We start from the raw sequence: 26,912 nt of genomic DNA, 5'->3' as shown, positions 1-26,912 counted from the left end.
ATATTGGCAACTGGGTAGATCAGGGAATGCTCCTTGTAAAAGGTAGTGCTTAAGCTGCATCCTGCAGAAAGAAGAGGATGCTAGTAGAAGGAAGTGGAGATGAGGAGGGAGTGTAATCCAGGGATGAGTGACAGCCAGTGAAAAGGCACAGAGCCAGGAGATGGGGCATTGTGTGTGGGCCATGGTGCTAGATTACAAAATGTGTAATTCTAGAGATATTAGAGAGGGCCAGTTTTTGAAGAGCTTTAAATGCCCAACAAAGGTATTTGTAGTGTTTCATAAAGATGATAGGGATTAGATGGTAGGGATAATTTAGGGTGGGGGGTTAGTAAAGCATGAGTCATGACAGACAAGGGAACAAGAGATTTGAGAGTGAAACATAGAACTAAGTCACTAAGAGGTTGAGACTGGGAAGGAAGAACAGAGTTAGAGCAGGGGCAATAGCATAGGAAAGTACTTTTAGGATAGATGGATTGGCAATCCATCCACTGTGAATACAAAGAATAAGGTTTGGAAGGTAAAAATGAAATAATAGGGAGTTATGATCAGATAAAGAAGTTGCAGAATTCTTAATTATGAAAGTGGTATTAGGTGGTACCATGGATAGAAAGCCAGGCCTGAATTCAGGAGGACTTGAGTTCAAATCCAGCTTCAGACGCTAATTAGAAGTGTGACCCTGGGCAAGTCACTTAACCCTATTAGCATCAGTTTCCTCATCTGTAGCATGAGCTGGAGAATGAAATGGCAAACTGCTCCAGTATCTTTGCCAAGAAAACCCCAAATGGAGTCACCAAGAGTCAGACATGACTGAACAATAACAAGGTAACAGATTCACTGTGGGAAGTGACAGAGGAGTCAAAAATGACACCAAAATTTCCAGTTTTGGCAACTAGCCACATGATGATACCATGGACAGAAATGAGAAGGCTGGAATCCAGAGACGATTTTAGTTTTAGACGTGTTACATTTGAGATAACTATGGGGCACCAAATGCTGGACAAAAAAACGCTTGGTACATAAAAAGAAAAGCTGGGTGGGCTTGGGTGAGAAGTAAGGCCTAGCAACAGCAGAGGTGATCCCTGGAGCCACGAGAACGGAAATCCCTGCACATCTCACCACTCTGCTCAAAAGCTCATGGAGCTCATTCTGCCAGTGTAAACCACGTGAAGGACAGTGGTATAGGAGAACTATAGGGACAAAAGGAGTCTGCAACCCATACAAACACTCATTAATTATGGAAGCAATGTACTCAACTTCTTTAAGGGCCTGTAAAATGGGAATAATACTTGTAGAACCAGCCTCACAAGACAGTTAGATTAGATGAGCCAATATGAATATTACATGAATATTGGACTTCCTTCCAAGGTCTGTGATTTCCTCATTGTGGAGACACCCTTCATCCATGCTGATCTCAATGTTTTATGTCTTACCAGATATTATTCATGTGTTGTTGTGACTTAAAAAAAATCATTTGGTAACCAATCTCAATATGAATATTAAATAAGCCAATATTTTTCACAATATGAATAGATGAATGAATGAATGAGAAAAGGGTTTGATTGAGTTTTCTGTGCCCATGTCTATGCTAACTGTTGGGAACACGAATATAAAAGCGAGACATCCCCCCCCCAACCCCCAGGTGTTTACCATATATGGAGCAGAGGAGAGAATGACTCCCAGGAAGGAAATCTGGAGAGACACAGGAGTGGTGAGTGGAGCCATAGAGCAGTTGATTGACATGCCTACCCAGAAGCAATGGGAGTGTTGATTTGATTACTGTGTCTAGAGAAGGAAGTAGAAAGTGAAAGCCTGGGGGAAAAATGGTCATTCAGTGAAATAGAGGACTTTCAAGCATTCCTGATGAAAAGACCAGAGCTGAATAGAAAATTTGACTTTCAAAAACAGGACTCAGGTGGAACATGAAGAGGTAAACAGGAAAGAGAAATCATAAGAGACTTATTAAGATTGAACTGTTTACATTCTTGCATGGAAAGATGATATTTATAACTCATGAGACCTTTGTCAGTATCAGGGTAGTTGGAGGAAAAAAATTATATGTATGTATATGTAGATAGATAGATAGAGGGCACAGGGTGAGTTGAAGATTAAGGGGTCATATCTGGAGAATAAAATTAAGGGATGAGAGAGGATTATATTTGGAGAAGAAGAAAGGGAGAGGTAGAATGGGGTAAATTATCTCACAAAAAAAAAAACAACAGAAAAGTCTCTTACAGTAGAAGGGGAAACAGGGGAAGGTGACAGGGAACGAGTGAATCTTATTCTCATAGGATTTGGCTTAAGGAGGGAATAACATACACATTCAAGTGGGTATGGAAATCTGTCTTACCCTACAGGAAAATAGGGGGGAAAGGGGACAAGAGAGCAGGGGGATGATAGAGAGGAGGGCAGATTGGGAAAGGGGTTAATCAGAAGTAAATGCCTCTGAGGAGAGACAGGATCAAAAGAAAGAATAGAATAAATGGGAGGGCAGGATAGGATTAAGGGAAATAGAGTTAGTTTTTCACAACATGTTTACTATGGACATGTTTTGCATAACTGCACATGTACAACTTATATTGAGTTGCTTGCCTTTTCAATGAGGGTGGGTGGGGAGGGAGGAAGAGAGAGAATTTGAAACCTAAAGTTTTAAAAACATATGTTTAAAAAAAATGTTTTCACATGCTACCGGGAAATAAGAAATACAGGAAATGGGGTACAGAAGTCTATCCTGCCCTACAGGAAAATAGAAGGGGAAAGGGATAAAGAAGGGGGAGAGAAGAAAAGGACAGACTAGGGGAAGGGATATTCATAATGCATGCCATCTTGGGGGGGGGGATGAGAAGGGGTGAAAATTTGGAACTCAAAAACTTGTGGAAATGAATGTTGAAAACTACAAATAAATAAATTTATATTAAAATTAAAAAAAAAAAGAAAGTGAAAGCCTGGGTGGACAGCTGAATGTGGATGTGAAGAATGATCTGGTCTGAGACCAGCTAATATGTGGGCTATGGGGAGCTTTTACTCCCTCACACACCAATCAGTACAGCTCAATTCCAGGTCAGAAGTTCTAAATCCAAATGGTACTAAAGATATCATTTCTAGTATAGATGTGGAGAAATACGGCCACAGCAGGCAAATGGCAAGATGTCAGCTATTGTGATTATAACTGAAGAAGTGTAGAGAGGAAAAAACAGGGCTGAGGACCGAACATGAAGGGATCAAGAGCATTCAGGGGACAAGGAGAAGAAGAAGATACAAAGACTGAGAGATTTGGGAGAGATCTGCTTATAATGGACAAAAGCACTGGTGGGCTACGTATGGGGTAGCATCCAAAGTTAATCATCTGACTTTCTGAAAATGTGCTCCTAGCAAATAGGTTCTCCTAAAAGCCTCTCGGGCAGCTAGCCCCCAGGGCAGTTTGGGACTCGCTCTTTGGGGTGAGAGCTGCCAGCAGGCCACGTGACAAGGGACTCAGCTGCAGAAGGTGACTGAAGTGGCTACATCGTTTGTAGGGGCATGGTACAGTTTTCAAGTGGTTTCGAAAAGAAGAGAAAAACAACCTGTGGAAATGTTTGGGTATCTAAGGAAGTGGGTGATGGGCTTTCCTTCACATGTCTTTTCTGTCTGGAGGAGTGAGAGGAAACTGGGGTACCAGTAAAGGCAACTCATCTGGAACATAAAGTATGCTCCCAGGCCGGGCTGTTGCTGTTCCTCTGAATCCAACAGAACTGAGGCCTATCTGCCCCAGGGCTATAACAGAGCTCCCGAGGCAGGGACTCCATCAACCCCTGTCTCCTTTGACCAGATTAACAGCATCTCCAGACATAGGCTGTTCCATCAGCTGCAACCGAAAAAACCTTGCTCTGATCCGGACTCAAGGCCAGGTGCAAGACTCTGCATCTGTGGCCTGTAGAAGAAAAGATACAAATTCATGTTGTAAATACCAGGGGTTAAAAATAATATTTAAAAGCAAGTTGGTACATGAGCTAATCATCCAGTTATATTAATCTTGACCCAAGATACAATGCACATTAATGGCCTCATCCCTAACCCAGACCTCAACCTCTGACTGAGCCTTTGCCCAAACTCTGCTAAAATGCATGGAACTAGGACTAGTAATGGGTAAAATTAAGAGGTAAGTGAAGTATGTGCCCCTCAGCACCCTTCCCTGGGGCCTCCCCCAGATACCCCATTGTCTTTAGGCCTTATGCCCTCCCTGAGATTATCATTGCCATCATTATCAATGTTTTCCATTCCCATAGAAATTCATCTTTTCTGTATCACATTTCCTCAGGATCCAATACTATTCATTAATTAATTAATTGATTGATTACTCTAATAGATGACTCTTGATTACAGAAGATGAAAGAATTCTACCAGAAAATACCTGCATTGTAACTGGTTTCTCTTAAGCAATGCCCCTATTCTTTCTTGTTTAACCCATTAATGGCTAACAGGTGAGAATTTCTAACCAGGTAGAAAGGGAAGGTGGTACTGTAGAAGGCTCATGGGAAAAGGGAGGTCAGCTAAGGAAACTGAAGCCGTGTGGTAGCAGCAATATCTACCAGGGTCCCAGCCATGTAGGCTAGGCTAACTTTTCCTAAAATCTCTCTAAACTTCATTGGTCCAGGGGTCAAAGGCTTCCTGGTGGTCCAAGTGCAAAAAGCTATCATCCAAGAAGTCAGAAGCCATTCCCTTGACACCGACGTACCTCCATGACAAACACAGCAGCGGGAAAGCTGTGCCCAAGTGAATCAAAGCTATACCCTTATCGAGCAGCCTTTCCTTGAAAGGCTGAGTGAATTTCCTTTCGATAATTGCTCATCCATGAGTACCTCATTTCATCCCAATCATAAACCTGAACCAGCACCACACCGGTCTGATTCAAGACTGGGCAGAGAAGAGCAATGATGTAGATAAAGTCACATGGCTGGTAAGTGGCATAGCTAACACTAGAATCAAGGCCTGCTGACTCCTAGGGCAGTGCAGTCTCTGTGATGATACCTTTAATCAGAGATGGAGGAGCCTAGGTGGTGCCATCATGCATAGAGCGCTAGGGCTAGAATCAGGAAGACCTCAGTTCAAATGCAGCCTTAAACACTTATTAGCTATGTGACTCTGGGCAAGTCACTTAATCTCTACCTACTTCAATTCCTTGACTGTAAAATGAGAATAATAATAGCACCTATTTCTCAGACTTATTGTGAAGATCAAATGAAATAACCTGGAGGCAGCTAGGTGGCACAGTGGATAGAGCACCTGCCCTGAAGTCAGAAGGACCTGAGTTCAAATCCAGCCTCAGACCAAACACTTGACACTTACTAGCTGTGTGACCCTGGGCAAGTCACTTAACCCTAACTGCCTTAAAAAAATGCACTAAAAATTAAGATTGAATCTTAAATTGGGGGCAGCTAGGTGGCACAGAGGGTAGAGCACCGGCCCTGAAGTCAGGAGGACCTGAGTTCAAATCCAGCCACAGACCAAACACTGGACACTTCCTAGTTGTGTGACCCTGGGCAAGTCACTTAACCCCAATTGCCTAAAAAAAAAAAAGAAAAAAAAAAGAAATAGCTTGTAAAGCACTAAGCACAGGTCCTGGCATATAGTAGGTGTTTAATAAATACTTGTTTCCTTCCCCCCCCACTTTGTTTTTAAGAGACACTGCATCCTAGGAGGGTCAAGCAAGAGTCAGATCTGACCAAAAGAAGATTCGCTACACCTCTTTTAGAGCTCAGTAATAAAACAATCTTTAAGAATTGGTTTTTGGTTTCTTCTTTGTGGCTAATTTTAACTGTGAGGTGGATCTCTTTCAACTGAAGCTCCTCAGTCTTGTGGTTACAAATATGAATATTCTATTCCTTTGAAATAAAAAAAAAATAGCATTGCTAACAGCAGTTGAGAAAAGATATGCTAGCATTGCAAAGAGCCTAACTGCAGCCAGCTGCTGTGGCAGGGTGTGGGTGCTGCTCTTGAGCCCATGCAGAAGTGCCCAGACATCATTCTTGGTGCCACACTGGAAACCCATGGAAATTAAATATGTACGCACCCATGAGCAGTGCAACAGTCTCAGAGAATTCAAAGTGTGCATCACCCATGAGGCAATGGAGAGTCACATGGTGGGCACGAGCAGACCGCAACACATTAAAAATGAAGCTTGGAGAGTATATTATAAGATAAATGTATGAACAATAAAGAAGGTAGCCTGGCAAGATGGGTGGGATAACCAACCGACGGACAGCCTGTGTGCACCGCGGGTTTCCTCCCATCAGAACTTAAGGGAGATCCCCAGGCAAACTGGTGAAGGCCCCCAGGGGTGAATTAACATATTGGGAGATGGAGAGAAGAGCATTACAGGATGGGCAGGCGTGGATGAGCTCCTTCTGCTTCACTGTAGGGAATACCTACATCCTGCAATGTGTAATTTTTAAGTGTAAATGTTTAAGAACCAGCTTTGAGGAGGGAGAAGGAGGGTGTAAAGGACACACTTTTAAGGCTGATCTGCATTATTAATATTTTTTCTATCACTTTCTTAAATCTAAGCAATCGACAAAACAGAAGATCAAGCCCAATACGTAGTATGTGCCAATTTCTGAGGCGTAAATGATCACACTGAAAATTTAACAATCGGCTCTGCTAGTTTGCTTCAAGGCAGCGCACTCCTGCCTATGAAATCAGAGATCCACATGACAGTCCGAGCTGGTGGTCCCATATTTGGAGGATCACAGGACTAAGGTTCTGTGTGTCTAACACAACTGCCGTTATTAAGGTTTCTGTAAAGAGAGTGATTTTTGGAATAAGACATGTGTTGACATTCTCTGGAGTGCCACTTCATGCTGGAAGAACAAATATAATTACTAAATTCTATGAATACTAATTCAGCAGATCATGGGATCTTAGCTTTAGAACTTTGCAAATGAGGAAACAGAGGGCCAGAGAAGTGAAAGGACATGCCTAAAGTTACACAGCTAATAAATGTCGGCAGCAGAATTTGAACCCAGGTCTTCCTGACTTTAAATCCAGCACCTTATCCATTATACTACACTGCCTTGAGAGATAACATCAGAGAATCTTAAAAAAAAAAAAAAAGATGCCATAGATCTTTTACAAATTTGCTTATTTTTAGTGAACAATTATAAAGCACCAGGGCACTAGGTGGTGCAGTGGATAGAGCTCCAATCTTGGAGTCAAGAGGACCTGAGTTAAAATCTGACCTCAGACACTTGACACTTACTAGCTGTGTGACCCTGGGCAAGTCACTTAACCCCATTGCCTAGCCAAAAAGCTACATATATGTGTGTGTGTGTGTGTGTGTGTGTATGTGTGTGTGTGTGTGTATGTGTGTGTGTGTGTGTATATACATATATATATATATATATATATATATATATATATATATATATATATATAGCACCTACTCTGTGCCCACATACACATATAATGTTGATGATGTCTATTCATAGATCATAGATTCCAAGCTGAAAGGGATCTTAAGGATTATCTAGTCTCATTCCCTCATGAAGCAGATAAGGAAAATAAAGGTCTGAGAGACAAAGATCACAGTGTAGTCAGGGTAGAACTGGGCTTCAAGCCCTGGGTTTCTGACTCCAGATGTGCTCCGGCCATCACACCAGGCTGCCTCCCTAGGCAAGCCTTGTTTCACAGACCAGTCATCCATTGGCCTCCCCAGCTCCAAAGGGCCCTCTCAGTGTGGGGCTGCACTTCCCATTCTTCCGATTAGGACTAGGAACCTCCTCTATGGTGTTCTGATTGCAATTGTCAATAAATAAGAAGCAATCTTCCCTCAGAGGGTACAACCTGAGCAAACAGGAAGCATGAGGGTTTTGAGTGACCACATCACATCTAGCATCGATGAATCAAAGTTTCACACCTAGAAATTTAGCCCTGTCATGGTGTCTCATCTCCCACCCTTCCAGGTAGCGTTTTTTGCATTTGATGTGAGGTGAGGTGGGTTGCGACACAAGGTCCTAAGGGGGCTCAGAATTGGAGTTCAGTTGCCTAATGTTGTCACTATATCCCCCATAACTAGATGCCAAGAGAAGGAGGCCCAAAGATTTGAAACGACAACCAACCAACCTCAGTCAAATTCCAGTAAGTTATTCCCTCTCCACTCCATTTTTCATGCCAATTAAAGAAGAGTAATTGGTTTCCCCTCATTCCCCTTCTCATCCCTCACCATTGCTTTTCAGTTTCTTTTTATCTATTGTCTTCCCCAAATAAATTCTAAGTTCTTTGAGGGCAGGAACTATCTTTCTTTGTATTTGTATCTCCAGAGCTTAGCACATAGTAGGGTACATCTAGCACATAATAGGGGCTTAATAAAAATTTACTGACTGTAGGACCACATATTTGATTCACCCACTTACTTACCAAAAAATCCACCAGATTGGGTCAGGAGGGGATAGTTCCATAGAGTCACTTCATTTTTAGGAATACCAAGGCCAGTTGCAATCTCTTTTGTCTTAGGTAACCAGATCAGGGAACAAATCTGTTGAAGATTCAAAAAAATTATAGAATTGTGACCATTTTTGTTTCAGTCATAAACACAGTCTGAAATACAGTCTGAATAACAGTCTCAAAAGGGTAGTTTTTCTATAGGGAAGAAAGTCTATTCTGGTTCTACTCATCCAAACCACTGTAGAACAAGGATGCCACCCATACCCTTGAGTATGGTGTAAGAGGCATTGAGCTGGAATTGGCCTTTTGTCTTATTTCCCTGGCAAAGTGATGGTGAGAAGTGAGGAGTAGGTGAATGAAAAGAGGCAAGTTAAATAATGAAAATAGCATTACTAGATGAAAGAGCTATACAGGAAAGAAGTTTTGGCAAATTGACACTTTTGCATAATCAGCAAGTAAGGAAAGGTATGATTTGGACCCTTCACTTCGCCACAAAATGTTATTTAAAATACTGGAAGAACCAAAATGAATGCAGAAGTTCAAATCTGTTTCATGAGTTTACCTGTGATTTTGTACATGGAGTCTGGATGCTGTTCTCAGTGTCCATATCCCAGACATGTAAATGTCCATCATTCATGCCTCCTCCAACAGCAAGGATTTCAGATTGCCAAGGACACCAGTTCATAGCCTTTAAGTGTAGATAAGTTTTCATTTTGTAAGTTCAATACTTTGCACAGTCAATAAAGAAATCCTTCCCCTCTAGTAGAAGTGAGGACCCCATGAAATGGTATATGCATCAATTAGGTCAGTAGATCAGTGCTAATTAGGCGACTGTCTGAAGATCAATCTCTATTCAAGCTAATTATTAATCAACCAACAAGTACTGAGCAATTACTATGTTCTAGACATTATGCTATGCAAAGGATAGTTAAAGAAAAGCAAAAAAAAAAAAAGTCCCTGCCCTCAAGGAGCTTATGTATACAGTATAAATGGTGGGGGTAATCTAGAAGTGGGGAGAACATCACATACTGACCCCCACACACACACCCCAACTGCACAGCAGTTCTTCCGTCACTCTCTGACTCCATGACAAATTCCCCACAGCCTCTATTCCTAACTTCTCTCCTCCAGCCCCATCACCCTTTCTCATCACAATCTTGTCTGCTACTTTTCTGAGAAGCCCAAAGCCATCCATCATGAGCTTCAGACCTCTTCCCTCCTTCTACTCCTCCGAATCTACTTCTTCATCCTTCCTTTCTTCCTTCCCTTTGGCTTCAAAGAATAAGGTGGTCTGCCTCCTTGCCAAAGCTAATGCCACTAGACTTAGATGATTCTGGAGGTCTGAGGCTGATGACTCTGCACAACTCTGTCTCACTTAAATCCAACTCACTTGCAAGTCAAGACATCACCCTCCTGACGTCATTGGTCTCCTTCAGGAACAAAGGATGAACAAACACAGTCCTATTACACCCTGGATCCCAGACCCTTTCATATCCACTTGTACCTTACTCCATCAATTATTCTCTCTGGTCTTCAATCTCTCCCTCTCTCCTGGATCCTTCTCTGCTTTCCATAAACATGTTCAAGTCTTCCCTCTCCTAAAACAAACAAAACACCCTCAAGGCTAGCCCTGCTTCACTGCTAATAGTCCAGAAAGAGCAGTCTATGATTCTTGCTGCTGCTTTCTCACCTTTCGCTTATTACTGAGCCCCAACCACTCCACTCTCTCTAATGCCATGTTTCTAATCTTTCTTCGAGAGGCAGCATGACACACAGTGTGTAGAGAGCCAGTCCTGGAGCCAGGAAGACTTAGGTGCATAGGACCCCAGATTTACAGCTAACAGAGACCCCAGACCTCCTGACTTCACAGTTGAGGAAGGCTTAAAGAGGTTATGGGACTTGTTCATGGTCATACAGTGGTAAATTTCAAAAGCAGAATTTGAACCCAGAACTTTCTGACTCAGACGACCCTCTATCTATCATGTCACACTGCCTCTTCAAGTCCAGCCTCTGCAAGACACTGGCTGGGTGACCCCAGGTGTGTCATTTAATTTTTCCGTGCCCCAGACAATTCTCTAAAACCATAAGTTGAAGAAGTAGGTGCTGAGCTTTACTGGTCGAGGGGGTTCATCATCAAGAATTTCTAATATCAAGGAAATCCCAGATCCAGTCCAAAAATATTTTTCCTTGACCTTTCTGCATTTGATACTGTTGACCACCTCCTCCTTTGCTTTTATGCTCTCCTTCCTGGTTTCCAAGACACTTACCTTCTCGGTTCTCCTCACACTTATATAACCACTCCTAACCACTGGGCAGGCTTTGTGGACTCATGGTCCTCCTCCCACCCCCTAAGTGTAGTGTCCACCAAGGCTCTGTCCTCATGCCTCCTCACTCCTCTCCTTAAGAAACTCATGTACTACCATGGCTCCATTGATTACTTCTATATAAACAACTACAAAATCTGTACGTCAAACTCTTTTCTCTTACCTGAGCAGCAGCCCTCTATCTCCAACTATCTGGCAGACATCTCCACTTAAACGTCCAGCCAGCATCTCAAATTAAACCACTTCAAAAAAGAACTCCCCATCTTCTCCTCCTTCCAAACCCAGCCCTTCTCCGAATTTCTCTATCTCTGCTGATGGCACTGCCATAGTTCTAGTCAAGCAGGCTCAAAACCTTGGTCATTTTTCACTCCTTCTCTCTCACCTCCCAAATCCAATCAGCTACCGCTGTGAAAGCCATGTCCACAATTTCTCCTCCATCTGTCCTCTCTCTTCTCTACGTATACTCCAAACATCTTAATCTCAAGCCTATATCATTTCTTGCCTCAGTTATTGTAATAACCTTTTAAATAGGCTCTCTGCCTCCAGTGTCTTCAGTCACCAAATTATCCTTCTTCACACAGCTGACAAAAATAATCTTCCTAACGTAACCTTTCATCAGCGTCAATATGGAGTTGAGAAATGAAAGATGCATTCCCAGAATCCCACCAGCACTGAAATTGTAAGCCAGGGATTTCTGTGCCTTTCACAGAGATTTCTGGGAGAAAGATGCCAGAAGAGAGGCATTGTTCTCTCAGAAATCTCTGTGAAAGGCACAGAAATCCCTATCTTACATCTTGCCATCAGGTAGATTTTATCATAAGAAAAAACAAAACAACACTACTTAGCTGGTCTCCTGATTTTTGCCCCCCTGATATTTCACACAAAGAGTGAGAGGAAGCCGTAACTATTGCACCTGCCACTGCAATTAACAATGGAGTTGCTGCTGGGCCCAGAGAGATTGTGTGAGTGGTGATGACAGATGTGGTGATGACAGGACTAGGTTTGGTGAGATGACTCCAAATCCGTTTTAGAGATTAAAACTCTCTGCCATGACTCTGAGTAAGAAAAGAAAGCAGCAAGAGTGAAGTACTCCATTCCTGCGGAGTTTTCTCGATTCTTCCTGAGAAGAAAGAATTAAAAGGGAAAACGGACTCTTGCAACAGATTAGCAATGCCCAGCACTTGCTGTGTTTATGTACAGAGTGTCTCTTTCATCCTCACACTCCCTGTTCTTTCTTTGTTACTATTTATTTCCACTGTTACATAAAGGAAATAGTGGCTACTGAATTGGTTTTGTATTGAATATTAATGATTAATATTTTATGTTATATCCTTTTATTTGTAGATTACATGCGGAGACTACCTCTCCATAGATATTTCCTTAGACAGAAGAGATTTTAGCTCCTTACATGTGAGGGGCATTCCATCCCCATTGCCTTAAGTTAATACAGAGCTGTAATCATATCAGCCTGGTCACATGAACCATGTTGAGGAACTTTCAACTCCCTATGATCTTTAAGATATAATACAATCTCTTTAGCATGGAACTTAAGGCCCTCAACAATCTGTCTCCAAGTTTATTTTATATCTCTTTCCCACATTTGCTATATTCCAGCTAAGCTGGGTTTCTATCTAGTCGCCGTCTCATCCTGAATTCTCCTGTTTCCACATTCATGTAAACCACCCTAGTCATCGCTACTTGTTTAAATACTTTTATCTCTTCAAAACCTATGCCAGGAGGTACCTCCTCAATATCTGCCTAGTCAAAAGTTTTCTCTTCCTTCCTATAAACATGCCGGTGCTCTGCCCAAAAGAATATAAATTTTGATCAATGAAACCTTGCAAGATATCTTGGGGTTTATTGGCTAGATTTCTTTCTTAAGGACCATGCCTTAAACCCAAATCACTCTGGCTATCATTGATTGGCCAATAATAGGTCCCAGCCCAAGCCTCAGGTGGTCATTGTTTGGGCCCTGAAGGCTCAGAGTAAATAGCAATTGTTTGTGCTTGGGCCAGAAACCCTGACTTTTTTTTTTTTGACTAGGTGCAAGAGGCCATTCTTTGCCTCATTTCTTACCTAGCCTTAATTACTGAATGGGCACTGCCTCAGTCAAACTGAGACCTGTGAAAGACTTTAGCTTAAAAAGGCCAAGGTCCCCCACTGCATCTGGGGCCACGTCCAGTCATCCTGATCTATGCCTTGCCACTGGACCCAGATGGCTCTGAAGGAAAGAGTGAGGCTGTTGACTTTACACAGCCCTCCTTAACTTCAATTCAATTCACTTGCAAGTCATGGCATCCCCTCCCTGATGTTCCTCTTGTAGAACGACAACTACAACCCATGGCCAGGTGTGGCCCAACACTCCTCAGTGCTACAATACTGCCCAGTGATGTGAACCCGACTAAAATGAAATAGAGAAGTAAACAAAATAAACAGAAATGGAATAAAGCACACTTATGTTAATATTTGGTTTTCTAACTCAATATTCACCCAGACGGATCCTTATACATGGTTAACTGCTCTCTCCCCTTCCTGCCCCACCATTTCTCTTTGAGTTTGAAACCACTGTCTTTCCCCTATCACATGCTTAAAGTATTATACTTTGGAGGAATATGGCGTAGTATAAGGGAAAAAATTCTGGACCTGAAGTGAAGAGAGATGGGGGGGGGGGGTTCAAATCTTACTTTTGCCACTTATTGGCTGTATGACCTTGGGCAAGTCATGTGACTGCCCTGAGCTTACACTTCCTCATTAGGTCTAATAATACCTGTAGCACTGACCTCACAGGACTATTGGGAGAAGCAAATGAGTTAATGTATGTAAAACACTTTGCAAATCTTGAATTGCTGTGTAAATGTAAACTATTATTATTTAGAATGGGGAGGGGGTAGTAAGACTAAGGGGGGGGGCTGTTTGTTTTCTCTTTTTTTGTCATCTATTCTGGGACCCTCAGTGACTAATACATTATAAGTACTTAATAAACACTAATCAAATTGTATTTGTTGAAGTTGTTGTTTAGTCCTTTTTCAGTTGTGTCTGACGCTTTATGACCTCTTTGGGGGGTTTTCTTGGCAAAGATACTGGAGTGATTTGCCATTTCCTTCTGCAGCTCATTTTGCAAATCAGAAAACTGAAGCAACCAGGGTTGCTTACCCAGGGTCACACAGCTAGTAAGTGTCTGAAGCCAGATTCAAACTCACAAAGATGAGTCTTCCTGACTCCAGGCCTGGCACTCTATCCACTACACCATCTAGATACTCCAATTTGTTGAACTGAATACTCTTTAACCAAAAAGAGCTTTTGACTTTCTTACCTTAACTGCTGTAGAATGATGTAGGACTTTTAGTGGTTGACAGAATTTGGCACCAGGATCATAGGGCCATATATTCAATAGCCCATCAATACAACCACTGGAAAGCAGCTTACCACTCGGTGACCACTTCAGGGCACATATAGCTCTCTTATGTCGAAGTGTCCCAATGTGATGCTGAGCTATTCGAACATCGTAATGATGAATATGGCCCAGTCTTGAACCACTGTATGGGAAAAAAAGAAGCATGGTTGACCATCGCCTCCCAGGTTATATTCAACTACATAAACTGTACAAGAATTCTGAGCCCATCAAGAAAATACAAGGGGACTTCCATGAATCAGTGATAAAATTATCCAAAGATCCCTAGAATGATCTTTAGCAAAAATAGATGCTATTGACTCCTTGTAGCAGCAAAAAACAGTCAGGGAATGGCTAGAAAAGTATGGTATTTGAATATATTCAAAGGTTTTTAATTTATTCATTTTTCTAATATTTTTAGTTCTGTTCCCAATTCAGTGATTTGTTCTTTCTCTCTTTTTTTTTTTGTTGTTAATAAAAGTTCACCCTAAGAACTACTTTGGCTATATCCCCAAAATTTTGAAACATTTTTTTCATCATTGTCATTATCTTTAATGAAATTTTCTATTGCTTCTATGATTTCTTCATTGAGCCAATAATTCTTTAGGATTGTTATTTAGGATTTGTTATTTAGTCTCTCATTAATTTTTAATACTTTTAAGAGGATGCATATAATATTTCTGCTTTTCTGCATTTGTGAGATTTTTGTGTCCTAAGACACGATCAACTTTTGTAAAGATGCCATGCACAGCTGAGAAATATGAATACTCTTTGGTAGGAATGTATACATGTAGCCTGTATTGGATTGCGTGCTGTCTTGGGGGGCAGGGGGAGGGAGGGGGAAAGAAGTTTGGGACTTGGGGGCTTATGGAGGTGATTGTTGATGAATCAAAATGGATTAATAAAGTAAAAAAAAAAAGAAATATGAATACTCCTGTTTCCATTCAATAATTGCTAAGGGTCAATCACATCTAATTTTTCCAAAATTCTATTCATGTCATTAACTTTCTTCTTGTTCATTTTCTTTAGATTTATCTAGGGCTGATATGAGTAAATTGTGACATCTTATGATAGTCTTATTGTCAGGAGCATATGTGTAAAGAATTAAAATAAATTCATAGTGTAATAAAGAATATAATTAAATATTATTGTGCTTCAAAAAATGATGACTATGGGAAGATTTGTATGAATTAATGTGAGCAAAATAGAAACTAGAGAACAATATACACAGTGAGTAAAATAATATAAATTTTAAAAACTCACTAAAAGGAACTCTGAGTTGAACTCTGAGTAACAGAAAAAAATGAAGATCCCAAAGAAAAGATAACGAAGCATACCTTCTCCCTCTTGGCAGAGAGGTAAGGGGCTACTAGGACAAAATTTTGCGAACATTTTCAAATACAGAATCTATAACAGATGCCCTTGTAAAAAGGAAGGGTTCAATCTAGAAGAACAATAGGAAATGAACGTCATATAAAGGTAATAGACATTAATAAAACATCATTTAAAAAAAAATAATATCCAGGATGGACAACCTGCAGCCTCAAAGCCACATGGCCTTCAAGGCCCTTGGGTGCGGCCTTTTGCCTAAGTCCAAGTTTTATGCAACAAATCCTTTTACTAAGGGGATTTGTTCTCTGAAGGTTGGATTCAGTAAAAGGGCTGCACTTGAGGACCTAGATGGCCACATGTGTTCTCAAGGACACAGGTTCCTACCCCTGTTAAATAGATGCTATTGGTCACTTCTGACTCATTTAGAAATCCTTTGAATAACTAAGAATGAAACTTCTGCCTGAAATTTCCTTTTCAGAGATAAATTGATTTATGTGACAGACCTAAAATTTTTAGATTAAGGAACAGGACAATGTTCCATAAAACTTATTTTAATACAAAAGTAATGGAAATCATAGCAAGGATCATATGATCTCCAAGAGGATCATCAACTAGTGTGTATGGGAGAAAAGTCCTGCTAAAGAAGTTTTTATTTGGAAAGAGTTTTACATTTAAACAATATAGTCCTTAATACTGAGCCCACAGGTTTCAAGAGGAACATTTGCAGAAAGCACTTGAGGTAATCAGTTATACCATTTCTACGCGTGAATATCTGAAGATACAAAAATACAATGATTGACTCATTGATCTTTTTTATTTCTTTTTAATAATTTTATTAATTTATTTTGATTTATCAACAATCACTTCCATATGCTTTTGAGATGAAAGTTTTTCTCCCCCTTTTTCCCCCACATCCTCCCCAAGACGGCGCACAATCTGATATAGGCTTTACATTTTCATTCCCATTAAACATATTTTCACCATAGTGAAGTTGTAAGTAAAAATTAAAACCAATAAGAGGAACCATCAGAGAGAGGAAACAAAACTCAACAGAAGGTAAAAATAAGTGATAGCGATTCGACTTCCATAGTTCTTTCTTTGGATGTGGACAGCATTTTCCATCCTGAGGCCTCTGGAGATGTCCTAGAACCTTGTAATGCTGAGAAGGGTTCAGTTTAACAATATTAGTCATTGCACAAAATGGCCATTATTGTGTACAAAGTCCTCTTGGTTCTGCTCACTTCATTCAGCATCAGATCATATAAGTCTTTCCAGGCTTTTCTGAAGTCAGCCTGTTCATCATTTCTTATAGCACAATGGTATTCCATTACATTCATATACCACAACTTGCTCAGCCATTCCCCAATTGATGGGCATCCTCTCAATTTCCAATTCTTTGCCACCACAAAAAGAGCTGCTATGAATATTTTTGTACATGTGGGTCCTTTTCCCATTTGTTTGATCTCTTTGGGATATAGCCCTAGAAGTGCTATTGCTGGATCAAAGGGTATGCACATTTTTGTAGCCCTTTGGGCATAGTTCCAAACTGTTCTCCAAAATGGTTGGATCATTTCACAACTCCACCAACAATGGATTAGTGTTCCAATTTTCCCACATCTTCTCCAACATTTATCATTTTCCTGTTTTGTCATGTTGGCCAGTCTGATAGGTGTGATGTGGTACCTCAGAGTTGTTTTGATTTGCATTTCTCTAATCAATAACGATTTAGAGCATTTTTTCATATGACTATAGATGGCTTTAATTTCTTCATCTGAGAACTGTCTGTTCATATCCTTTGACCATTTATCAACTGGGGAATGGCTTGTGTTCTTATAAATTTGTCTTAATTCTCTATATATTTTAGAAATGAGGCCTTTATCAGAGAGACTGGTTGTAAAAATTCTTTTCCAATTTTCTACCTTCCTTCTAATCTTAGTTGCATTGGCTTTGTTTGTGCAAAAACTTTTCAATTTAATGTAATCAAAATTATCCATTTTGCTTCTCCTGTTTGGTCATGAATTCTTCTGTTCTCCATAGATCTGATAGGTAAACTATTCCTTGTTCTCCCAGTTTACTTGTGGTATCAGCCTTTATATCTAAGTCACGAACCCATTTTGACTTTATTTTGGTATATGGTGTGAGATTTGGGTCTATGCCTAGTTTCTGCCATACTCTTTTCCAGTTTTCCCAGCAGTTTTTTTCAAAGAGTGGGTTCTTATCCCAGAAGCTGGGGTCTTTGGGTTTATCAAATAATAGATTACTATAGTCATTGACTACTGTGTCTTGCATATTTAACCTATTCCACTGATCCACCTCCCTATTTCTTAGCCAGTACCAAGCAGTTTTGATGATTGCTGCTTTATAATAGAATTTAAGATCTGGAATTGCTAGGCCACCTTCCCCTGCATTTCTTTTCATTAGTTCCTTTGATATTCTGGACCTTTTGTTTTTCCAAATGAATCTTGTTATTATTTTTCTAACTCTATAAAATAATTTTTTGGTAGTTTGATTGGTATGGCACTGAATAAGTAAATTAGCTTAGGTAGGATTGTCATTTTTATTATATTAGCTCGGCCTACCCATGAGCAACTGATGTTTTTCCAATTATTTAGATCTGATTTTATTTGTGTGAAAAGTGTTTTGTAATTGTGTTCATAGAGTTCCTGGGTTTGTTTCGGAGGTAGACTCCTAAATATTTTATAATGTCTACAGTAAGTTTAAATGGGATTTCTCTTTCTATCTCTTGCTGTTGGGCTTTGTTGGTAATATATAGAAATGCTGATGATTTATGTGGGTTTATTTTATAGCCTGCAACTTTGCTAAAGTTGTTTATTATTTCAAGTAGTTTTTTACTTGATTCTCTAGGATTCTCTAAGTATATCATCATGTCATCTGCAAAGAGTGATAGCTTTGTTTTTCTTTGCCTATTCTAATGCCTTCAATTTCTTTTTCTTCTCTTATTGCTAAAGCTAAGGTTTCCAGTACAATATTGAATAAGTGGTGATAATGGACATCCTTGTTTCACCCCCGATCTTATTGGAAATGCTTCTAGCCTGTCCCCATTACATATAATGCTTGCTGAAGGTTTTAGATATATGCTATTTATTATTTTAAGGAAGACTCCATTTATACCTATGCTTTCTAGTGTTTTTAATAGGAATGGGTGTTGTATTTTATCAAAAGCTTTTTCTGCATCTATTGAGATGATCATGTGGTTTCTGTCGGTTTTGTTGTTGATATGCTCAATGATACTGATAGTTTTCCTAATATTGAACCAACCCTGCATTCCTGGTATAAATTCTACCTGGTCATACAGCATTTTCTTGTGATAAGTTGCTGCAATCTATTTGTTAGTATTTTGTTTAAAATTTTTGCATCTATTTTCATTAGAGAAATTGGTCTATAATTTTCTTTCTCTATTTTGACTCTTCCTGGTTTAGGTATCAACACCATATTTGTATCATAAAAAGAATTTGGTAAGACTCCTTCACCTATTTTCCAAAAGAGTCTATATAGTATTGGAATTAATTGTTCTTTAAATGTTTGATAGAATTCATGTAAATCCATCTGGCCCTGGAGATTTTTTCCTAGGGAGTTCATCAATGGCTTGTTCAATTTCTTTTTCTGATGGGGTTATTTAAGTATTTTACTTCCTTTCGTTAATCTGGGCAATTTATATTTTTGTAAATATGTATCCATTTCACTAAGATTGTCAAATTTGTTGGCATATAGTTGGGCAAAATAATTCCTAATTATTGTTTTAATTTCCTCTTCCTTGGTGGTAGCTTCCCTTTTCATTCTTGATACTAGTAATTTGGTTTTTCTTCTTTTTTTTAATTAAATTAACCAAAGGTTTATCTATTTTATTGTTTTTTCATAAAACCAGCTCTTAGTTTTATTTATTAGTTCAATAGTTTTCTTAATTTCAATTTTATTAATTTTTCCTTTGGTTTTCAATATTTCTAATTTTGTTTAGTTGAGGATTTTTAATTTGTTCTTTTTCTAGTTTTTTTAGTTGTATGCCCAATTCATTAATCTCCTCTTTTTCTATTTTATTTATGTAAGCATTTAGAGATATAAAGCTTCCCCCATTATTGTCATTCTCTTGAATGAAATTGTTGATTGTTTCTATGATTTGTTGTTTGACCCAACCATTTTTTAGGATTAGATTATTTAGTTTCCAATTATTTTTAGTCTATCTTTCCATGGCCCTTTATTACATATAATTTTTATTGCATCATGATCTGAAAAGGATGCATTTAATATTTCTGCCTTTCTGCATTGGATTGTGAGGTTTTTATGCCCTAGTACATGGTCAATTTTTGTGTATGTGCCATGTACTGCGAGAAAAAGTATATTCCTTTCTATCCCCATTCAGTTTTCTCCAGAGGTCTATCATACCTAACTTTTCTAATGTTCTATTCACCTCCTTAACTTCTTTCTTGTTTATTTTGTGGTTAGATTTATCTAGTGCAGAGAGGGGGAGGTTCAGGTCCCCACTAGTATAGTTTTGCTGTCTATTTCTTCCTGTAACTCCCTGAACTTCTCTAAGAATTTGGATGCTATACCATTTGGTGCATATATATTTAGTAATGATATTACTTCATTGTCTATGGTGCCTTTTAGCAGGATGTAGTTTCCTTCCTTATCTCTTTTGATTAGATCTATTTTTGCTTTTGCTTTGTCTGAGATCAGGATTGCTACCCCTGCTTTTTTTACTTCAGCTGAGCATAATATATTCTGCTCCAGCCTTTTACCTTTACCCTGTATGTGTCACTCTTTTTCAAATGTGTTTCCTGTAAGCAACATATTGTAGGATTATGGTTTTTAATCCATTCTGCAATCCATTTCCATTTTATGGGAGAGTTCATCCCATTCACATTCACAGTTATGATTACTATCTGTGTCTTTTTCTCCATCCTTTTTCCCCCATTTATGCTTTTCTTTCTCCTTTTTCCTTTCCCCCTTCACTAGTTTTTGCTTTTGACCACGCCTCCTTCAGTCCCTCCCCCTTTTATTATCCCTTTCCCTTTTCTTCCCTTTACTCTTACTGCTTTTCCCTCCCTTCTTTCCCCCTCCCTTTTCTTTCCCCTTTTCCCCTCCTACTGCCTATTGTGCAAGTTAGATTTCTTTACCTAACTGATTATGTTATGCCCTTCTTGAGCCAAATCTGATGAGAGTTAGGTTCAAACAATGCTCCCCCCCTTCTTTCCCTCTGCTGTAATAGGATTTTGTGTCTTTTCCTGTAATGTAATTTACCCTTGTCCTCCTCCTTTCTCAGTACATTTTCTAAGATCAGATTGATCCACTTATTTGGATCCATTTAACCCACTTGATTAGATTTTTTTTATCATTACATCAAAGTCAACTAATATCCACCCTCTTTATGTATTCCTTTAACATGGTGTAATAACAATACAGTTCTCAAGGGTTGCAAGTGTCATATTCCCTTGTAGGGTTTAAACACCCCCCCCTTATTAACAACATATTGTATCTTCTGTCCCATTTACCTTTTTAGTCCTTCTTGAGTCCTGTACTTGAAGATCAAATTTTTTGTTGAGCTCTGGTCTTTTTATCAGGAAAGTTTGGAAGTCTCCTATTTCATTGAATATCCATCTCCTCCCTTGAAAAATGATGCTCATTTTTGCTGGGTAATTGATCCTTGGCTGCATTCCAATCTCCTTTGCCTTATGGAATATCATGTTCCACCCTGTGGTCTTTTAATGTAGAAGCTGCAAGGTCCTGTGTAATCCTGACTGTGGTTCCATGATATTTAAATTGTTTCTTTCTGGCTGCTTGCACCTTCTCTTTCATCTGGTAATTTTGGAATTTTGCTATTATATTCCTTGGTCAATTTGGGATCTCTTTCAGGGTGATGGTGGATTCTTTCTATGGTTATTTTCCCTTCTGGTTCTAGGACTTCTGGGCAGTTTTCCTTTATGATTTCCTGAAAGATACTGTCCAGGCTCTTTTTTCATCATGATTTTCAGGTAGTCCAATAATTTTTAAATTGTCTCTCCTGAGTCGATTTTCCAGGTCGGTTGTTTTACTGATGAGGTATTTTACTTTTCATCTATTTTTTCATTTTTTTGTTTCTGTTTGACTGATTCTTGCTCTCTCATAGAGACATTAGTTTCCATTTGTCCAATTCTAGTTTTTAACAGATTGTTTCTTCTGTTAGTTTTTGTACTTCCTTCTTCAATTGGCCAATTGTGTTTTTTAGGGACTTGTTTTCTTCAGTGACTCTTCTGTTAGTTTTTGTCCTTCCTTCTTCAATGGCCAATTGTGTTTTTTAGGGACTTGTTTTCTTCAGTGTATTTTTTTTCCAATTGGCCAATTGTATTTTTGAAGGACTCTTCTACCTCTCTCATTTGACTATTAAAATCCTTCTTGAGCTCTTCTAAGAAGGCTTTTTGGGCTTCAGACCAGTTCATATTCCCTTTTGTTGTTGCAGATGTGGGTTTGTTGACAATGTTGTCCTCTTCAGAATTTCTGTCTTGATCTTCACTCTTCTCATAATATGAATCTATGGTACGTTTCTTTTACTCATGGTGTTTCTTTATTCCCTGGCCTTTAAAAAGATTGAGCTCTCCTGCTGGGGAACAGAGGGTACTGACCCAAGCTTCTTGTTTTGGGAGCCTAGGTCTTGGTCACTGGCTTTGCTTTCTGGGGCCTCTTATGCTGGGAATTGCAGGCTGTAGGTTTCTGGCAGCTTACCTTGTGTTGGGCTGGAATCAGCAAGGCTAGAACTTTCAGGCAATTCTAGGTTGCCTGCTTTTCCTTTCCTTTAGCTTTCTTCAGCTCCTTTTAGATGGGTGCTGCTGGGTGTTTATCTGCCTGGGGCCCCCTGCAGTGTTGTCTCCCTCGTTTCTGCTAATGCACTGGGAGATTCCTTTGTGTTACAGTGGCTAGGCACCTGGTGGTTTTCTGAGCTGGTTTCCACCGGTTCCCCACCCCCTTCACTGAGGCACTTGGAGGTCCAGGTGTTGGTGTTTGCCTATTCTACCACCTGGGCTTCAGGATTTCTTCACAATTCAAGGCTGCAGGGCTCTGACAGCTCATCTGGTGTTGGGCTGGAACCAGCAAGGCCAGGGCTTTAGGAAGCCTTTAGATTGTTTTCTTCACCTCCTTTTAGATGAATGCCGCAGGGTACTTATCCGCCTGGGGCCCTTCATAGTTCTGCCTCCCTTATTTTTGCCGAGGCACTGGGAAACTCCTTTTGCTGGGCTGCTGTACTGCTGCTCCCCGTCTTTCTTCTAGTTCAGCTGTTCCAGGGTTTTTTTCTGGGGTGATATATTCTGGATTTTCAGAGGTTGATAGGGGAGAGTTAGAGCGACTACCTTTTCACTCCTCCATCTTGGCTCCCCAAAGCAAAGTCCCTATTGATCTTTTTTTAAATTGATTCATTTTGCTAACCCAGCCCCACTGCTCAATTACAATTAAACACACACAACACACACACACACACACACACACACACACACACACACACACCTGCAAGATGTTTAAACATCATTGGCTCCATCAGTGTATTTCTCACCTGCTGAGGACACAATGATTCCAGCTCAAAGCCCCAACTACTGAAATATGACCAACCATATTTCTCAGCCTCTTTTTAGTCACCATATCCCATAACTGGGGATAGAAAAGAAATAAATACATTATAACCACATCAGTGTTCTGTTGGTGCTTCTACAAACCTAATTCAATCTGTGCAGGGCTGGTTATTAATGAATCAGTTAATTTTGAGGAAGCCAGTATTCTGTTGGCTGATGGTCAAGACAGCATTATTAGCCCTGGCCACACCCCCTCTCTGGCTATTATTAAAAACTTATAATTAAATAATATGTATACAAGTATATACTATATATAATATAGTATAAATTATATAAATAAATTATTATAAAGTATTGTAAATAAAAATCATAATTAAATAATATAATTGTATATAATATAATTATAAATAATTAAAATTGTTTGAGCTCTAGCTGCAGTTTGTCTAGAAGCAGATTGTAAAAGTCAATTGGTCTCCTCCATGTTCCCCATAAGAAGTCAAGTATTTGTTTCTTTTACAGCTAAGGGTCTGCTAGCCAGCAATGTTGCCAGTATTCTAATCTATGTGATGAACGAAACTTTAATGTTGTACAATTCTTCCTTGCATAAATATGGGGTATAAGAAGAAAGCTTGACCCACATCAAAGGAAGGAAAGAAGAAAAAGAAAGTGAGGGAAGATAAGGACAACAGGGATGCTTTAAACCCCCCAGGAAAGAATTTTAATGCCACTTCCCCTTAATCCACAGTAGGAGAAGGAGAATAGGAGAATAGGAGAAATCCTTCTCCTATTCAAGAGTTTACATTTCATATTAACCTACCAATTAAAAAGAGCTTTGAAAGATTAAATATTGTTGGTCTAACATGATCAAAAATGTATGTAAAAACAAAACATTCAGTACTTGTATTTCTCCCTCACTGGTGCCAATGGCCAGGGAGGCTCCCTCTTTTATCCAGGAAACTGAGGAGATGTAGTTGGACCAGGGACTCAAGTCTATGCTTCCCATCCTGTCGTGGCCTTCACCATTCCAGATGTGTACAGCAGACCCAAGGGCAAGAGCAAGAAGACCTTCAGAATTCCAGTCTAGGATGTTTAGATCTGGAAGGAAGGAAGGAAGGAAGGAAGGAAGGAAGGAAGGGAAGGGAGGGAGGGAGGGAGGGAGGGAGGGAGAGAGGGAGGAGGGAGGGATAGAAGGAGGAAGGAAGGAAGGAAGGAAGGAAGGAAGGAAGGAAGGAAGGAAGGAAGGAAGGGAGGGAGGAAGGAAGGGTGGGAGGGAAGGGAGGGAGGAAGGAAGGGTGGGAGGGAAGGGAGGGAGGAAGAGGGGGAAGGGAGGGAGGGAGGGAAGGAGGGAGGGAGGAAAAGAAAGAGCTATAATAAATCATTTTCTTTAGCAATAACAGAATCCTAGAGTAAACATCTCTTAGACTTACATAAGTGAGATAAAGTCATTATCTGACTTTTTCAATGCATTTAATCTTAATGCTGTGAGGCATGAGTGGGCAAGCATTATTATTCTCTTTTTATAAATGTGGATTTGCCAAGTGAGTGAGAGAGAAGAGAATGGAACCCAAATATACACACTAATGGCAGTCCAGGAAACAATTCCATTTTTTGGTTAGGTCAAGGGCATCTGATAAGAGGCTAAAGGAGCAGGACACTTTCCTTTACTACTTTATTAGCATATGAGCAACATCCCACCCCAACCCTGCAGTTACAAACATGCTGCTCTCATAATATATCATATAATGTATTTGGGAGGAGACATAACTTTGAATCCCATCTCCACCAGATGGAGACTGACTGTCAAGAGGAAAGAACTATTCCATTTTTTGTTTTGGGGTGTTTTGGATTCAACTGGGGTTAAGTGTCTTGCCTAGGACCACACACCTAGTAGGTATCTGAGGCTAGATTTGAAATAATCAGGTCCTTCTGACTCCAGGGCCCATGCTCTATCCATTGCATGACCTAGCTGCCACTATAAAATAAGAAGGTTTTTTGGCATTCCTTTCTAGCCTAGGTTATTAGAAATCTCTTCCTACTGAAATAAATCATATTTGATTACTTATTAAAATGCACCAATCTACATTCTTTTTTTAAATTTATTTTTAGTTTTCAACATCCACTTCCACAAGATTTTGAGTTTCAAATTTTCTCTCCATCTCATCCCCCCCCCCCAAGATGACGTGTATTCCAAATACCCCTTTCTCTAATCTGCCCTCCCTTCTATCTTCCCCTCTTCTGTTACTCCCTTCCCCTTCTATTTTCCTGTAGGGTAGGATAGATTTCTATACTCCATTGCCTGTATATCTTATTTCCCAGTTGCATGTAAAAACAATTTTTAACATTTGTTTTTAAAACTTTGGGTTCCAAATTCTCTCCTTTCCTCCCTCCCCACCCACCCTCATTCAGAAGCAAGCAATTTGATACAGGTTATACATGCATAGTCATGCAAAACACTTCCATAAGAGGCATGTTGTGGAAAAACTAACTATATTTCCCTTTATCCTATCCCACTCCCCATTTATTGTATTCTCTTTTAATCCTGTCCCTCTTGAGAAGTGTTTGCTTCTGATTACCCCCTCCCCCAATATGCCCTCCCTTCTATCATCCTCCCTCTCTTAACCCCCCCCTATTTTCCTATAGGGTAAGATAGATTGCCATACCCAATTAAGTGTGTATTTTATTCCTTCCTTAAGCCAAATCCAATGAGAATAAGATTCACTCATTCCCTCTCACCTTCCCCCACTTCTCCACTGTAAACGCTTTTTCTTGTCTATTTTATGAGATAATTTATCCCATTCTACCTCTCCCTTTCTTCTTCTCCCAGCATAATCCTCTCTCACCTCTTAATTTTATTTTTTAGATATCACCCCTTCATCTTCAACTCACCCTGTGCTCTCTATTTCTCTATCCATCTATCTAGCTAGCTAGCTATATAAATATATATTTTTCCCCTCCAACTACCCTAATACTGACAAAGGTCTCATGAGTTGCAAATATCCTCTTTCCATATAGGAATGTAAGCAATTCAACTTTAATAAGTCACTTATGATTTCTCTTTACTGTTTATCTTTTCACACTTCTCTTGAGTCTTGTATTTGAAAGTCAAATTTTCTATTCAGCTCTGGTCATTTCATCAAGAATGCTTGAAAGTCTTCTATTTCACTGAATATCCATTTTTTTTTCCCCTGAAGGATTATACTCAGTTTTGCTGGGTAGGTGATTTTGGTTATAATCCTAATTCCTTTGACCTCTGGAATATCATATTCCAAGCACTCTGGGCCTTTAATGTAGAAGCTGCTAAATCCTGCGCTATCCTGATTGTGTTTCCACAATACTTGAATTGTTTCTTTCTGGCTACTTGCAATATTTTCTCCTTTACCTGGGAACTCTGGAATTTGGCTATAATATTCCAAGGAGTTTTCCTTTGGGGATCTCTTTCAGGAGGTGATCAGTGAATTCTTTCAATTTCTGTTTTACCCTCTGCTTCTAGAATATCAGGGCAGTTTTCCTTGATAATTTCTTGAAAGAGGATATCTAGGCTCTTTTTTTTTATCATGGCTTTCAGGTAGTCCAATAATTTTTAAATTATCTCTCTTGAATCTATTTTCCAGGTCAATTTTTTTACAGTGAGATATTTTACATTGTCTTCTACTTTCTTATTCTTTTGGTTTTGTTTTATGATGTCTTGATTTATTATGCTTTAGCTTCCATTTGCTCCTTTCTAATTTTTAAGGAATTTTCTTCAGCGAGCTTTTGGACTTCCTTTTCCATTTGTCCAATCGTGCTTTTTAAGGCACTCTTCTCTTCATTGGCTTTTTGGACCTTTTTTGCCATTTAGGTTAGTCTATTTTTTAAGGTGTTATTTTCTTCAGTATTTTTTTGGGTCTCCTTTAG

At 39.5% G+C, this 26,912-nt stretch overlaps 1 protein-coding gene across 1 annotated transcript in view; it reads right to left on the bottom strand.

Moving 5' to 3' along the window:
- Positions 1–2,830: 2,830 nt before the first annotated feature.
- CDC20B (cell division cycle 20B) overlaps positions 2,831–26,912 on the bottom strand; it is a 41,554-nt gene continuing 17,472 nt past the window's right edge. Inside the window, exons 5-10 of the mRNA XM_020997195.2 lie at positions 23,917–24,113; positions 23,003–23,097; positions 14,053–14,275; positions 8,978–9,103; positions 8,389–8,506; positions 2,831–3,907 (exon numbers count right to left, since the gene is read on the bottom strand). Of these exons, the coding sequence (XP_020852854.2) occupies positions 3,807–3,907; positions 8,389–8,506; positions 8,978–9,103; positions 14,053–14,275; positions 23,003–23,097; positions 23,917–24,113 (860 nt within the window). The 3' untranslated portion in view covers positions 2,831–3,806. The remainder of the gene's footprint in view (positions 3,908–8,388; positions 8,507–8,977; positions 9,104–14,052; positions 14,276–23,002; positions 23,098–23,916; positions 24,114–26,912) is intronic.

The sequence above is a fragment of the Phascolarctos cinereus genome, unplaced genomic scaffold, assembly GCF_003287225.1.
Source record: "Phascolarctos cinereus isolate Bilbo 61053 unplaced genomic scaffold, phaCin_HiC Scaffold_4;HRSCAF=312, whole genome shotgun sequence".
Taxonomy (NCBI): Eukaryota; Metazoa; Chordata; class Mammalia; order Diprotodontia; family Phascolarctidae; genus Phascolarctos; species Phascolarctos cinereus.
Note: the sequence above shows the minus strand (reverse complement) of the source record. Positions and strands in the feature narration are given on the sequence as shown.